The following is a 15,455-nucleotide window of genomic DNA, read 5'->3' on the forward strand; positions in this document are numbered from 1 at the left end:
GACACGAGGGGCGTCCTGGCTCCAGCACGGCTACCTTGAGCATCTCTGACACGCCTGGAGAGAGCAGGGGCCGGAGTGTCCCCGAGACCCACGCTGGAGTTGGTACGAGGGGCAGTGCTGGTGGCCACGGCCTCCCGCGGGGCCGGAGAAGCACCGGCAGCTGACAGGCAGCGGAGAGACGCTCAGACACCGCTTCCCACACATCTCCGAGCACTGCTGCTTCGCATAAGTCACTTTTTGGTGGGTTTCCTTGTGGTCCAGCGAAGGAGCGCTGACGGATACAACAGGCCTCCCAGAGTCAGGAGAGGGGAGCAGGGCCAGGCCACTGGGCCCAAGGCCTCCTCCAAGCCGAGAAAATGGAGCCCAAGGGCCTGCCAGTGGTAGGAGGTCTGTCTGTGCACTCCCGAGGGGCTGCCCTCATTGGTCGACCTGTTCATCCTTTCTGGAAGGAGGGGGCCACCTCCTACTCCGGTGCCTAGCCAGGAGACCTCCGGTCAGGCTCTGGGGCAGCAGAGGCCAGAGGTGAGAGGCGCAGATGCCATCAGCTCCCGGGCTGCTGGGAGAGGCCGAGCACCTGCTCACAGGTCCCTCACACTCAGCTCTGCGCTCCTACGTTGAAAGCAGCACACGGCATGTGATCCCCAGCGCGGCTGGAAGCCACCGTCCTCTTGTTCACCTGGGGTGTGCGTGACCTGTCCCAGCAGGGTGGCCACCCTCTGAGGGGCGGGCCAGGTCCTGACGCGTGTGTGTGCTCGGTGCCCTCCTCCCAGGCTGCCGAGTGATGTGCATCCACGGTGGGGCTGGAGGGGAGGCAGCGCCCGGGCCCGGGGGTCACCAACCAGCCCTAGGAGGCTATCGGACCTTCCACGGAGGAACCGCAGTCAGCGGCCTTGGGGTGCCTCAGGGACCCCCCGAGAGCTACTCCTGCCAAGCCAGGGACCTGCGGATTCCCAACCGCCCCCTCTGCTTCCCCGTTGTCCTCCTCCCTTGGCCCCGTTCGTCCCTGCAGAGAGCAGACTGGTGCGAGACCTCCTCCCAGAGGCTCGTCCACGCCCGAGTCCAAGCAGAACCCACCATGTGTGGCTCTTCCTGTGTCGTGGTCAGGGTGGGCAGCACCCTCTGTCACCAGGCCCTCCGCCCGGTGCATTTCACACAGCCGGGCCCTCTGTGGCTCCTGGGTACAGGTTGACTAAAGGAGGCACCCTGATTTTGGGAATTCGGCCAGAGAGGGGCATGTAATGCTACGGGCTCCGGCCTGCGATTGGCCGGCGGCGGCGGAGGGAGCGGCACCGTGATGGAGGCGGCTGGGCCGGTGACCCGAGCGGCGGCGCGCAAGAGGGCGCCCACGATCCCGGAGGAGCCGGAGCGGCGGCCGGGGCAGCGGCGACCGCGGAGGAGGTGGGCGGGGACCGGCGGCGGCCGCAGTCGTGGGCGGGGAGCCTCGGGGTCCTCGCGCGTGAGGCGGGTGGGGCTGCCCTCGGTCGCCGGCCGCGGGGCTCGGCTCGGCGCGGCGGGGCGGGCGGGTGGCACTGGCGCCCTCGCTGGCCCGGAACGGGGTCGCGCCCGGAGCGGGGCCGCCGAGCTGGTCTGTAGGAGCACGTGGCGGACGGGGGAAGGGTGTGCGAGTGGAAGGAACGGAGCGGACGCAGGCTCAGAGGCACGGAAGGGGCGGCGAGTCCGTCGCAGTCCGCGCTTGGCTCCCTGGGGGGGCACTGGCGCACCGGGGGGTCACCCGCACCGGACGGCCTGCTTGGCTCCCTGGGGGGCACTAGCGCACGGGACGGCCTGCTTGGAAACAGCGTCCCCAGTGTTGTTTAACCCCCCCGAGAGGGAGACCAGGGCTGTTTCCGACTGGCCAGGGATGGCCGCGGAGTGGCCGCGGCCGCAGGGGTGAGAATGCTGGGCGGGCTCGCAGGCGCCCCGATGCGCGCTGGGCCAGGGGGGCCGAAGGACAGCAGGGTGTGGGACCGAGTTCTAAAGGAAGTGTTTTCCACCGCCCTTGTGCTCTGGTGAGGCCTGAATGTCCCTGACCCTCCACCCACCCAGCTAGTTGCAGGGTCCCCCACGAAAGTCACAAGAAGTGGCGCGGGTTTGGGGAGATTGAGAGAATTTCCACGCGGAAGCCCGCGGCCAACAGACGGCGGCCGGAGCGTCTGCTCAGGTCCGCATGGCGACCGTTACTTCGAAAAGAAACCCAGTTTATTTGTAGGAGGAGCCGCCAGTGTCCGGTGTCGGCCGGAGGGCCGGAGGGCCGGCCGCGGCGCCAACACGGGCGGCTGCAGGAAGACGGCGCCCACTCGCCCCTTTGGTTCAATGCGTATTTCCATAATTGGCTTCAGAATATAGGTCCGAGAACAGTACTCCCTCCCCTCGGCCAGTCTGCCTGCGCCTGGTGCGTGTGCATGTCAGCATTCTTTTTCTTCATGCTTTTACTTCAAAAAACCTTTTTTTTTTTTTTAACTTCCTCATTGCTTAGAATTGAGGAGCAAGAAGAAGCCGTCTTTCGTGAAGTGGTCAGTTTTACCCCGGAGCCTTTGCCAGGTGAGACGGACGGAGGCTCGGAACGCTGTCTCTGTGTTCACTCTTGGGGCTTTGGGGCAGGCCCCCCGGTCTAGTGTTTTCTCTCTGGGTCATTGTCAGAGCATCTAGGGACCCCATACTTTCTAATCAATTCCTCCTTCCCCTCCTCTGAGCAGCTAGATATTACGACAAGGACACCACCAAACCTGTCAGTTTTTACTTCTCTTCACTGGAAGAACTCCTGGCCTGGACGCCTGACGCGGAGGACAGCTTCAACGTGGCCTTGGAGCCCTCCGAATGCCGGCAGCCCCCCTTGAGCAGCCAGAGGCCCCGGACCCTGCTGTGCCATGACATGATGGGCGGGTATCTCGATGACAAGTGAGGCTTTGCGAGGGCATCGCCCCGACGTTAATTCTGTTGCCTGAGACGGGGCTGGAGGGGAAGGAGGCAGGGAGAGGGACAGCTGTGTGACAAAGAGCACTGGGGGAGGGGGAGTCTCTGGACCAGACTGCTCTGACTGGGCGAGGCGCCCAGGTCTCTGGTGTCATCTCTAAAGGACCTGGGTCAGGTGAAAGCTGGGGCCTCTGGCAGGCCTGACACCATTTGCTTCCGGGGCGTGTGCGCCCTTAAAATCTGGTGTGCGGGGCGGATCCAGCAGCTGGCACCCTTTCCACACTCCTGGGCCAGAGCCGTGGTTCTCCCTGGACCCCTTCAGCTCTGACTGTCCTCGGCCCATCAGTTCCGGATGCCCAGCTGTGACCCTCCTGTGTCCCTCCCAGCCAGGGGACACTTCCTCCAGAGTTGCTGCACGGTCCACTTAGAGGTCTTAGACGTCTGTAAAACAGTCCTGGAGGGGACGATAGATGGGAAGGCCTAGTCCGAACTGGCCACCAAGGGACGGGCGGAGGCAGGAGGCGACATCTTGGGTGCAGCTCATGGTGGCCAGCCCAGCATTGGGTGTAGGGAGACCGTTCTGCAGAAATGGTGCAGGGGCTGCACCTGGGGCTTTAGCTCGAGCCCTGCCGCTTCGCTTTCGTCCTGCCCCGTCTTTGTCGAGGCTGACAACGCTCAGCCGTCGGGTCCAGCAGTGACCACCAGCCCGGCCTGGGGAAGATGTTTCCCTTAAGACCTCTTGATCTCAGGGTCGAGGTGCAGTCCCACTTCTCCCTCTAGCTGGGGTCTGCGCTGCGCCTGGTACGTAGCCAGCATCCCGGTCGCTGACCGGGACCAAAGAGGAGCTTTCCCGGGGTGCCCGTGTCCTGGGTCCTGACTGCTCCGTGTGTCGCGCAGGTTCATTCAGGGCTCGGCGGTGCGTAGCCCCTACTGCTTCTACCACTGGCAGTGCATCGACATCTTCGTGTACTTCAGCCACCACACCGTGACCATCCCCCCCGTGGGCTGGACCAACGCTGCCCATCGGCATGGGGTCTGTGTGCTGGGTAAGAGCCCCGGGGCTCGCCTTCTACTCACTCGTCAGTGCACCTGCCAGGTGACCAGCAACGAGAAGGCTTCTGGGGGCGAAGCGGTCCTCGCCTAGGGCTGCCTTGATCGGTTACGACAGGCAAGGGCCAACTTCCGGAAGGGACCAGGCCACTGGGTCACTGTCCTAACCAAGACAGTGCAGCTGTAGACAACAGGCAAACAGATGGGCTGTATTTATGAAGGGGGGGGGGGCGCGGACGTGGCCCGCAGGCCACAGGTGGCCAGTCCGTGGGCGCGGCTCTCTTCCCCCGCACCCGCGTCAGTGGTTGGCCTCTTCACCGCCGCAGGGTCGGCCCGCGGGGCGTGGGACTCCGCAGGTATCTGGGGCGGCTGGCGTGGGAGTGTGTAATGAGCTTGCAGGCCGGGCTGCTGTGCTCTTGCAAGAGCCACGCTTTCCTAACTGCTGGGTTCGCCTGCCCTCGTTTCTCTCGGCCCTGGCAGGGACCTTCATCACCGAGTGGAAGGACGGTGCGCAGCTCTGTGAAGCCTTTCTGGCCGGGGACGAGCGCTCGTACCGAGCCGTGGCAGACCAGCTGGTCCTCATTGCCCAGTTCTTCCGCTTCGATGGCTGGCTGGTCAACATCGAGAACTCTCTGAGTGTGAGCACAGCCTTCTCCTGGCACTTGCCCAGCCCAGGCCCCGCGCTATCCCTCCGTCGCTTTCCTCAGCGTCTCACTGCGGCCGGTTAAGTGATACCTCTGTCCCTTCGCTGAGGGACAGAACCTTCTCCGGCACCGTGTCCAGAATCCCTGGTTGGCTAAGCTTTGCCCTGCTGCCCTTTCGAGGCGTCCCTTTCCTCCTCCTCCAACCGCTCTGCTGGGGCCGCGTGTGCGGCTGTCCTTGGCGCTGCCCTCCCCTTTCCTGGGGTTTTATTTTTTCTTTGTTGCTGTGCCCATGTCCTTCCTGCTCCAGAAAGGAAGGACAGCTGGGGCTCCTGCGGGGGCTCAGTCAGCTGCATGTCTGACTCTTGATTTCAGCTCAGGTCACCGTCTCAGGGTCATGGGATCCAGCCGCATGTTGGGCTCTGCGCTCAGCAGGGACACTGCTTGGGATTCCCTAGAATCAATAAAATCTTTTTTTTTTTAAGATTTTATTGATTTATTTGACAGAGAGAGATCACAAGTAGGCAGAGTGGCAGGCAGAGAGGGAGGAGGAAGCAGGCTCCTCGCTGAGCAGAGAGCCCAACGCAGGGCTCAATCCCAGGACCCTGGGATCATGACCTGAGCCGAAGGCAGAGGCTTAACGCACTGAGCCACCCAGGCGCCCCTAGAATCAATAAAATCTTTTAAAATGAGAAAAAAAGAAAGGCAGGACAGTGGGAAACATCGGGCTGGACCCTCCTCTCCATGGCTGTGGGGTCAGGGGGCTCCAGGGACCCGGGGCTTCTTTGGAGTCTGTGTTTGCTCCTGGGGTTAAGCAGCCTCCTGTCTGTGCTGCGAGGGGCACTTCTGACCACGGCCGGGGCCGGGCCTCACCGCGGGTCTGCTCTGCCTCCCTCTGCAGCCGACAGCGGTGGGCAACGTGCCCCACTTCCTGCGCTACCTGAGCGCCCAGCTCCATCAGCGGGTGCCTGGGGGCTTGGTGCTGTGGTACGACAGCGTGGTGAGCAGCGGGCAGCTCAAGTGGCAGGATGAACTCAACCAGCACAACCGGTGAGGGCCGAGCAGGTCGGGGGCGGGAGTGCCGTCCGCCTCCCGGGGCCTGGGGCGCACGGCTGCCTGGGTCGGAGAGGCCGGGAGCAGAGTCGGAGACACCGGCCACTAGCGGGGAGGGCCTGTGCCGCGCGGGCCGCGGGCCATGCGCTCCCGGCGGGGCCCCCGCTGTCCGGAGCAGGCCGTGTTCTGGGCCTGGAGGCAGCCCAGTCTGGGGGTTGGGATGGAGGCGAGCCTCGGAAGGGCAAAGAGGAGGACCCCCAGGGTGGGCAGCCCCCGGGCCTCTCTGGGTCCCGGCCTCACAGCCCCGCCTGGCCGCCGCCTCCAGGGTCTTCTTCGACGCCTGCGACGGCTTCTTCACCAACTACAACTGGCGGGAGGAACACCTGGAGCGCATGCGCGGCCCGGCGGGGGGGCGCCGCGCCGACGTGTACGTGGGCGTGGACGTGTTCGCGCGGAGCAACGTCGTGGGAGGCCAGTTCGACACGCACAAGGTGGGTGGTGGCCCTGGGGGCCGGGGAGGTGGGCGCGATGGCCTGCCTGCCCTCCGTGGCCTGTGTGCCTTCTGCGGCCTGGTTTTCCCGGGACCTTCCGTTCCCATCTGTGCTCCAGGGAGAGACAGGCCGCGTGCTTCCCAGAGCAGGGACGCTGGGGCCCAGGACACCCGGCTGATGCCGCCAGGCCAGGCTGTGCCCTGGAACCCTGACTTCCAGCCCCTTCCTGCCATCAGGCGCTGCTTTTTACGTGGGTGTAGATGGACAGAAGCAGCCGGGCGACCCCTGCGCTCTAGCGAGCCGTTCCTTCTTCCTGGACTGTGGGCGCTGACCGGCGCCCAGCTGGGGGCTTAGAGCATCGGGTGGGCTTGGGGGGCACTGGCAGCGCACCCGTCCACAGGCAGCTCAGGGACCAGGACCCAGTAAAAAAGCCAGTTTGGGGAATTTGGTGGTTTAATAACTAGTGAGATTTTTTTCTGGCAAGGCGAGTCCCGTTGGCAGTGAGGAGAGACGAGAGGGTGTTGCCGGGGCTGGGGCCCCGGTGCGGGATGGACAGGAAGTCGGCTCATCTTCCGGACCGGCCGTCCTGCCCCTTCCAGTGCCACGGGGATGTTCCTGCTCATTAATTAAGCTCTAAGTGAATAAATTATTCCAATAACCGAAGATTCTCTCCACCTGCTCTGAGTCTGGTAACGCGATGAGAGGTGGAGCGAGGGAGAGGCGCGTGCAGGCTGTGGGCGGGCCTTCCCCAGCGCAGGCCCCCCCCCACTCACCGCCTTTCTGACCCCCGCTGTGGGCTGATGAGCTGCTGGGGTTGCAGCCCCCCTCGGGGCTGGGCGGGAGGCCTGGCCGGCCAGGCCGCGCTCTGCCCTGACCGCTGTCTCCCCAGTCGCTGGAGCTGATCCGGAAGCACGGCTTCTCGGCGGCTCTCTTCGCCCCTGGCTGGGTGTACGAGTGTTTGGAGAAGAAGGATTTCTTCCAGAACCAGGACAAGTGAGTCCTTCCCGTCCCAGGCAGGGGGTTGGTGTTGGCCAGATGGGGGCTCTGGCATTTTCTCTGGTTTCCCAAGATAGCTCAGGCCTTTCTCTCCACGGACCTTTCCCACACACATCGGGCAGGGCTGAGGGGCCCAGTTTGAGAGAAGCCAGCCGTCTTGGCCGTGTCCAGGCTGGAGGGTCCTGGCAACCCAAGCGGGAAGGATGAGGGTTGGGGACCAGGGAGGGGGGGATCCACCCCCCTGCAGACCTGCATCCCCCACACTTTCAGCGGGGGGGGGGCGCTCACTCAGGGAGGGATGCCGGGAGTGAGTTCGGGGTCCCCCTGCACCTTCCCCACAGGTTCTGGGCTTTGCTGGAACGCTACCTGCCCACACACAGCATCTGTTCTTTGCCCTTTGTCACCTCTTTCTGCCTGGGCATGGGGACACGGCGAGTGCGCTACGGACAGGTGCGTGGGCTTCCTGGTGTTCAGCTTTGGTCTCCTCTGGGACACGTAGGGGGCTCCGGGTGTGGGAGACATGGTGGCCATGCTGCTCCCCCCACACCCCTCGGGCCTCCCTCACCCGGCCTTGTCCTCCAGGAGGAGGCGGTGGGGCCCTGGTACCACCCCAGTGCCCAGGAGATCCAGCCCCTGTTTGCGGAGCACAGGCCGGAAGGGGCCGGCCGGGGCTGGGTGAGGACGAGCTGCTGTCTGGCGGACGCCTGGCACGGGGGCAGCTCCCTGCTCATCCGTGGGGTGATTCCGCCCGAGGTCGGACCCGTGGTCGTGAGGTAGGTGAGTGAGTGGGGGAGACATCTGTGACATTGTCTGCATCCCCCTCGCCCCTGTCCCTCACTGTCCTGGGCGGGTGGGCTGCAGCGGCCGGAAGGAGGCCAGAAGACAGAACGGAGGGGGTTCTTGTGGTAGAAAGCACATAACGTACCATTTACCGTCTGAGGCATTTCTGAATGTGTGGTACGGTAGCGCGAGCTGTTTGCACGTCATTGTGCCTTCAGTCTCCAGAATGTTCTCACCCGTCCCCGCAGAACAGCTCCCGTCCCCCCAGCTACCACATTCTGCTGTTTCTGTGGGTCCGACGCCTTGAGACCCTGCATGAGCTCACCCCGGCCCTCCTCCGGCAGGCTGTTCTCTCTGCACGTGCCCGTGCCTCCCAAAATTTTCCTGTCCTTGGTGTATAAACTAGAAGGGCCCTCGGCTGTCGAGGTGGCATTGGAGCTCACCACGGGGGACGCAGGCAGCTGCCGCGTTGGTGGCCTCTGGACGCTGGATGGTGAGAGGCGTAGGGCTTTGGCTTCCTGTGGCCCCTCTGTTTCAGGGGACACCTTGGGGAAGCATCTAGAGAGCGCACCAGGATGTGGGGGAGCCGGGGCTGGGCAGAGGACAGGTGATGTCCTCTGTGCTGCTGTGGGCCAGGCCTGGACAGGGAGACACGGGTCAGCTGCAGCCTCCGGCCCGCAGCCCCCACTGGGCAACACGGTGTGCTGTGCAGGCCTGGGTCCCTGTTCCACAGAGACTTGGGGAATGGGTCTCCTGCCCGCCGTGGCATTGAGACCCTGGGGAGGGGGTTGGGGAGGCTCTCTGCCCTGTTCTCCTTCCCCCCAAGGCCTCAGCCTGTTTGGGCGGGCCGTGGGCCCCTGGCGCCAGCAGGGGGTCTGTTGGCCTCCGGGCCTCCCCCCGCCCCCACTCCGTTCAGTGGACACCTCTCTGCGGTTTCCTTTGGATTCTTCTCATTTTCAAGTCCTGGGTCTCCTCCCCCAGCAGAAACCAGCTCAAGGCACAGCCCCCGGCCCCTCCGGGTGCCCCCCACCAAGCTGGCCAGATGGGTGGGCCGCTGCGGCCAACAGCTCCATGGGGGCTGGGTCCAGCGGTGAGTCTTTTCTCTTCCTGTTGGGTCTCCAGCCGGGGAGGGCTGCCTGCTGGGGGCAGGGGGCTTGAGGGAGGGGCCCTGGGTTGAGAAGCCCCAGAACTGGAGGGATTGGAGGGGCCCTGGCCGACCCCCCAGGTTTCCGGGCAGCGCGGGGACATGAGCCCGGGAGGCTGCTGGGAGCGGTCATGGCCATGCCTTCCGTCTGGGGTTCCCGCCAGCCGCAGGGCCCACGTCAGGATGGCCCTCTGTTCCCGCCACGGCTGCGGGCCTCTGAGCAGCTGGCCTCGAGGCGCTGGGGGAGGTGGGCGCCTTGTGACTGGCCTGTCACCTCCCCCAGCTGCTACGAGGTGAACCTGCGGGGCTGCCTCCTGGGAGACCTGCTCGTTAGCTTTGCGCAGCCTGCGGGCAGCCGGGAGGAGGCGAGCTTCGTCTGCAGGCTCGGGGAGATCCAGGTGGGCCGTGGGGCGCGGGTGTGGGCGGAGGGGCCTCTGGTCGCACAGGAGGCTGAGGGCCAGTGGGGCGGAGTCCCCGAGGAGCGGGAGTGTGGGGCGGGCACCCTGCGCCGCCGGTGGGCGTCAGAGCGAGCCCTCTCTCTCCCACCAGGTGGTGGATGCCGACAGCCTGCTCCGCCCGCTGCCCCGGGTGCAGGCCGTCACCGTGTCCCGCGTGCGCTGGCAGCCAGCCACGTCCGAGGAGGAGGAGGAGGAGGGGGGCGTCCCTGCCCTACTGCGACTCAGCTGCACCCTGCACTGGTCCTACCTCCTCTCTCCCATTCGATGCTTCCGGATCCACTGCCTCTCAGGGAGCGGCGGGGGCTCTCCGCGCGTGGGGCCGCCGGGGCCCGAGAAACCCGCGCTCCTGGGCCTGGCCTTCGTCAACCAATACCGGGTAGTGGAGCTGCCGGTGGCGGCCGCGGGGCCCGGCAGGGACAGCCGTGTGCAGTTCCTGGTGGAGCCCGTCCCCAAGGAGGGGTTCCTGGTGCCGCAGGCCGAGTGGGGCAGGGCAGCCCTGCTCTACTCCCTGCCCCAGCTGTGAGCCAGCGCCGAAGCTGGCGTCTCCCCGCCTCCGGGCTCAGGGCCCCACGCGGTGTGTGGGAGCCCACGGGTGCCAGATGGCTGTGGCTGGGGCTGTTCGGTGGTGGACGCCGGTGACAGGAAAACCAAGAAGTCCGTTTGCTGGGCCGATGATTTCCTGAGGTTAATGAACTCCGTTATGTCTAATCCCTTTCTGGAGTACAGACTCCCAGGTACGACGGACGGGGTTTGGGAAAGCTAGCCCCACCAGCTCCCCAAAGGGTGTTTCCTAACTCGACAGGCTTACGTGGGACAGGAAGCCTCCCAGCAGGCCCTGGAAGCGATTCCCAGGGTGAGGGCTGGGGGCTGAGCGTGGCAGGGAGCTGGGACGTGGTGCCCTGGGGGCTGACCTGCTTCCCCTTAGGACTAGGGAGCCCAGGGCCCGGCCGGCACCAGGCTGCACACCCCACCCTGGGCCAGGTGGGCCGTCCTCGTCCCGACCTTCCGTGTTGTGGCTCCTCCGTGTGCGGTCCTGTGAGCTGGAGCTGTTTGCAGAGCCTTCCCGTCGGCCCCGCGCGCTGCTGTGTCTCTTCTGGGCCGTGGGTACTGGCGAAGCTTGCACAGAGCCGGACTGTGGGCCTTGGCTCTGTGTCTGCGGTGAGCGAGGCTGTCCAGGCTCAGGGAGTGGGAGGCCGGCCAGGGCCCAGGAAGGCCCTGGGCTGCGGCCTAGCCCAGCCTTGCAGTGGCAGCTCTGGCCGTCTGCTCCTTCCTGTCCTCCCGCCTCAGCCTCTCCCAGGGGAAGGGGTGGGGGGGGGGCGCCGAGGCCCCTGTGAGCACAGGTGCCTTGAGAACCCTCTCCACTGGGCCCCCTTCCTGTCTTGCCACCTCTTCTGTCTTCTAGCACCTTCCTTCCCTCTACCTGGGCTGAGGCCAGCCAGAGGCTCTGTGTAGGGAGGAGAGGATGGGGTGAGTGGGCCAGAGACGCCCCCCCCCCGACCACACGGCTCCCCTGGTGACCCCGGGGCCAGCATGCTGGCCTCCAGGGGGTGGGCGCCCTCCACCCCGTAGCCTGGGGCTCTCTGCTGCGCCACCCAGCTTCTGTCCTCGGCCTGAGCAGCGTCCCTTGTTCTGGGGGTCTTACCCCCGCGTCTCACAGGGCCGTTGATGGGGGGTATTATGCCCATTTCTCTGCCCTCCACCTGTGCTATGCGACATGAGGCGGTGCCAAGGGCCATGACCCTCCCAGCTCGGGGTCCCGCCTCTTGGCTGTCCTTGGGTGCAAGCCCCAGTCCTCAGCCTCGCTCCTACGTTGTAGGGAGGGGAGCGGCCACTAGGTGGCAGTGCAGCCGCACCGCTCCTGGTTGTCCAGAATTCAGGAGTCTGAGCCTGGTCCAGTGGCCCTGGCGAACCTGGCCCTTAGGACGGCAGAGGGTGTGTCCCTCCAGGGCTGCCTCCATCCCCCCCCCCGGCCCAGGTGCCTCTTTCCCAGGGGGACAGAGGGACATTTTACTCTCCATGTCCCACATGTGGCCCAACCAGCTTGGTCCCCTGTGGGGAAGGGATTTGCCCAGCAGACGGGGAGGACAGCTCAAGCAGGACAGGAGGACGCCTCCGCTGACCAGCTCAGAGCGCAGGTCACCCAGCACCTGCCTGTCCCCGTGAACCTGGACAGGGCAGTGGCAGGGGGACCAGAGTCGTGGCCGCTTGGAGCTGCTCCCGCGACCGTGTTCTTGGTGTGGACCACTGGTTTGCTTTGAGCCTCCCGTTTTGTACCGGGGGGTCTGGCTCTGCCCCCTGTGTCTCCAGAGGCGGGAGTCAGGCGAGGCAGGGTGCCCGGAGGTAGGCAGCAGCTCTCCATTGTCGCAGCCTGTTGGCTTGAAGTGTCTGTGCCCCTGGCCAGTTTACGCAGAGGAGGAGGGAAAATTGATGGTGCAATTATTTTCTCACAGTCTGGTGAGCAGGCGATGAGAGGTGAGGGGTTAGAGCGCGGTGCGCGGTGGGGCCAGAGAGCTCCCGGGAGCGCTGTCCCTTTCCCACGGAGAGTAGGGGCTCGTGGGCAGGAAAATGAGTGTGTTGGCATTTAAGCCTGCGCACGTCTGGAGGGTGTCATCACTCTGAAATAAATGATCCGAGGTGAAACGTGAAAAACTCGTGGGTGAGCTGCGTTGTGGACTGGCTGCCTTGGTTTTGGGACGTGGGCTTGGCCCAGCCGCTCCCAGCCCGGGGCTTGGACCCTCTGCTTTGCTTCCCAGTTCCATTTCGTCTTTTGGGGGGCTGGCGAGGGTGGCAGCTGCCCTCCACCGAGCCTCCCAGGGATGGGGACCCGTGCCTGTGGGCCTCCCTTGAAGCAGCCCCCCGACTCCCTCAAGGAACCACCACCCGACCCACATCACAGGGGCGGTGGCCGCGGTGTGGCTGGGATCTGGGGCCCTCCGCTCTGGGACGTCCCCAGCCCCGTCCCCTCTCCTGTCTGCACTGGGCGGGCCACAGCTGCTGAGCAGCGCGACGACTGGAGGCCCAGCCGGGTGTCTGTGTGCAGTAGCTGTTGCTCAGCTGGGAGGGACCCTGGGTGGCTCCTACGGTGCACGGCAGGATGAGGCAGCTGGGAGGACGCGCGTGGGCCCTGCCTCCAGCCTGTTTTGGGTCAGGGTGGGGAAAGGAGCCGGAGGATTGGGGCCCTGGAGTCTCTTGCCCAGAAGGGTCTGCCCGGCAGAAGGTGGGCCAGACCCTGGGACAGGCTGCGGATCCTGGGCCTGCCCTGGCGGGTGCCCCCGTACTCCACCCCCTGGCCCTGGGGGCAGCCAAATAAAAAAGAGTTGTCCTGGTTTGAAGAAAGAAATCTTTATTAATAACCTTAATAATACTGTTGATTTGAATGGTCACACCTTGGAAGCATACAGAATGGTAAGAAAGGAAGCCTGGGGCCTGGCTGCAGTCCTAGGGGCGGGGCGGGGCGGGGCGGGGGCGGAGCAGCAAGGGGCTCTGGACGGGCGGGGCCGGGCGGGCGGGCTCTGTACAACAGGAATAGAAAAGGGGCTCATTTCAGGAGCTTCAGGAGCTGATGCTGAATATATAAAGTGAGGTGTGGTTTTTTGTTTTTTTTGTTTGTTTTTAAGTTTCATGAGACAGTGGAGCCGTGTTGGGAGCCTAGGTCGTATTTTTTGCTGCGTCCCCTACTCCAGCTCTCCCTGCCTGGCGGGGGGCCCCTCCCTGCTGCCCACCTCTGCTCTCCCGCCACCCCGGGACCCGCACCTGGGTCCCGGGCGATGCTCCAGGCCTTTCCCCGTCTCTCCCCCTGCTCGGGCCTGGCCATCCAGCCCCGTGGCGCCGTGACTCCCGATCTCGCCGTGCAGCCAGGCACTGGCCCCCCCACCCTGGCCCTCTGCTCCCCTGCAGGACAGTGCGGGGAGGGCTTGGCCCTGCAGGCGGCAGGGAGTCAGCAAGGGGACAGGAAACAGGCTAGCTGGGGCCCGTCCGAGCTCGCCCTCGGCCCCGAGGCCTCGCCCTGACGCTCACTCTTAGGTTTGAGGTGTGATCCTGGCTGGGCGGCCCGGGAGCCCCCTCACGTGGAGCAAGGGGGGCCTGGGCGCCCCACAGTTCTGGAACCATGTTAGCCCTCGGTGTTGGGGGCCGGACCCCAGGGCTGCCCGTCGGACTCTGGTGGCCTGCGAGCCCCTCACCAGGTTTGCAGAACACGGTGCTGGCGGCGTGGCGCAAGGGGAAGCCGGGGCCCAGACAGCTGGACGTGAGGGTGACGGACACGGGCCGAAGCCAGAGACCCCGGGAACGAAGAGCTACCCCCACCCCCCTCAGCCCAGCCGTCCCCTCCGCTGGCACAGTTGGCAACAAAGGTCAAGTCCTGCTGGCTGCTCTCCCGGCTCAGGCCTGCGGCCTGTTCCTCCGTGGGGCCCGCGTGCCCTGGGAGTGGGGGGCCGGAAAGGAAGACTTGGTAGAGAAGAGGCCCGTCCCCCTCCTGCACTCCCCGCCGGCCGGGCAGGGGTGCTGGCGGCCCTCGGTGGCCAGGGAGGGGCGGGGCCGCCGACGTGCTCCCTCGCTGCGCTGCGCGGCGCCTGGCGCGACGTGGACGTGGTGGATGCTTCTCGGTTTGGTTGGTTTTTTTGTTGCTTGGATCTTAACATCTTTTTTTGTTTTTTTTTGTTTTGTGATTTTTTTTTTTGTTTTTTGTTTTTTGTTTTTGCCCTTCATGGTCCAAGAAGGAAACGGTGGAAGCTTTCACTACAACAGAAACAGAAAGGCAGGACTTGCAGTTTCACGGAAGCAACGCCAGGCGTGTCTGAGGACGGACAAGGCCTGGCGTCCGTGCAGGGAGGGAGGGGCCGGGGCCTTGCAGTCCTAGCGCCCCGCCAGCCTGTCCCCCGGGGCCCAGCTTCTGGGGACCCATGGTCTCGCGTGAGCTGAACTGAAAGCCAACCCTCTCTGGGGCGGAGTGTGGGGACCGGTGCGGGCGAGAAGGGGCGGCCGGAGCGGCTGGCTGGTGCCGCCTCTGGGCTTGGCCCACGGAGCGGGGGCCTGGCTGGCTCTGCGGGGGCGAAGACAGAGGGCGGTGGGTGGACGGCACAGGCCGTGGGGGGCTGGGGAGGAGGCGGTGCTCCTGGCAGTGGCAAGTGAGGCAGCCCGGCGCCTTGGCCGGGTCCAGCAGCTAAGAGCCGGTGTGTCCCGGCTGGTGGGGGGCGGGTCCACACTCTCTAGCTGGCACCGGAAGCCCAGCTCTGGCACGCTAGGGGACCTGGGCTTCCCTGGCCTGAGACACCTCCTGGAACGGAGGCAGGGTGCCGTCCCGACTGGGCAGCCTACCCCATGAGGCCACCTGGGCTGTGTTGGCTTTGCCCGCGGGCCCCGGCCAGCATGCTCCCACAGGGCCCTTTACAACCCTGGGCACCGCGGGGCCACTCGGCCACAGAGCTAAGCACCATGCCTCTCTGGACGGGAGGCTGGCTTCGAGTGCCGTGTCGCCGAGCAGGCCGGCGGTGGGCCTCCCCACCACGCCTCCCCTGCTCGCCCCTTCTCAAGTGTACCCTGATGAAAGGACGTTTCCAAGCCTGGGGAAGGGGAAGGGCGCCGGGCTGGCCGGGACCCCATCTCTGGCAGTGAAGGGTGCCATCTTCAGAGCATGGCTGGAGGGGAGAGCCGCTGCTGGAGGGAGCACTGCGGGCGAAGGGCCCTCGGCTCCCGTCCCCGGTGTTTCTTCCTACGCTTTTGTTTATTACAACAAAGGCTAAGCAAGGAGCCCTGAGGCCAGTGTGGCCTGTGGCCGTGGCAGTTTCCGCCTGCACTGTCGTCCTCAAGAAATGCGAACCGGAAATGTTGGGTTTCAGCTGCGGGTGAGGAGGGCAGACGCCGCTCCTCCCGCCACCAGCTGGGGAAGGTGGGAGGGGCCGTGGTCTGGACCCGAAACCCGCTCCGGCGG

The 15,455-nt window shown here is 65.4% G+C and overlaps 1 protein-coding gene across 1 annotated transcript; it reads left to right on the forward strand.

Annotated features, from left to right (window-relative positions):
• The first annotated feature begins 1,294 nt into the window (after positions 1-1,294).
• Positions 1,295-12,850, forward strand: LOC111160344 (cytosolic endo-beta-N-acetylglucosaminidase-like). The gene is made up of 14 exons (XM_022523391.1): positions 1,295-1,398; positions 2,477-2,541; positions 2,697-2,898; positions 3,811-3,959; positions 4,444-4,601; positions 5,506-5,654; positions 5,983-6,148; positions 7,038-7,141; positions 7,486-7,594; positions 7,727-7,917; positions 8,269-8,417; positions 8,909-9,014; positions 9,352-9,466; positions 9,618-12,850. Exons 1-14 carry the CDS (start codon positions 1,295-1,297, stop codon positions 10,047-10,049), a joined length of 2,199 nt encoding a protein of 732 aa, XP_022379099.1. The 3' UTR covers positions 10,050-12,850.
• Positions 12,851-15,455: the final 2,605 nt, after the last annotated feature.

Source organism: Enhydra lutris, unplaced genomic scaffold, assembly GCF_002288905.1.
Source record: "Enhydra lutris kenyoni isolate GAN:26980312 unplaced genomic scaffold, ASM228890v2 scaffoldscaffold75, whole genome shotgun sequence".
NCBI classification, from domain to species: Eukaryota; Metazoa; Chordata; class Mammalia; order Carnivora; family Mustelidae; genus Enhydra; species Enhydra lutris.

Coding starts and splice junctions, on each gene's coding strand:
- LOC111160344 (XM_022523391.1), top strand. CDS start 1,295: ATGGAGGCGGCTGGGCCGGTGACCCGAGCGGCGGCGCGCAAGAGGGCG. Junction 1,399..2,476: donor CAGCGGCGACCGCGGAGGAG/GTGGGCGGGGAC, acceptor CTCATTGCTTAG/AATTGAGGAGCAAGAAGAAG. Junction 5,655..5,982: donor GAACTCAACCAGCACAACCG/GTGAGGGCCGAG, acceptor CGCCGCCTCCAG/GGTCTTCTTCGACGCCTGCG.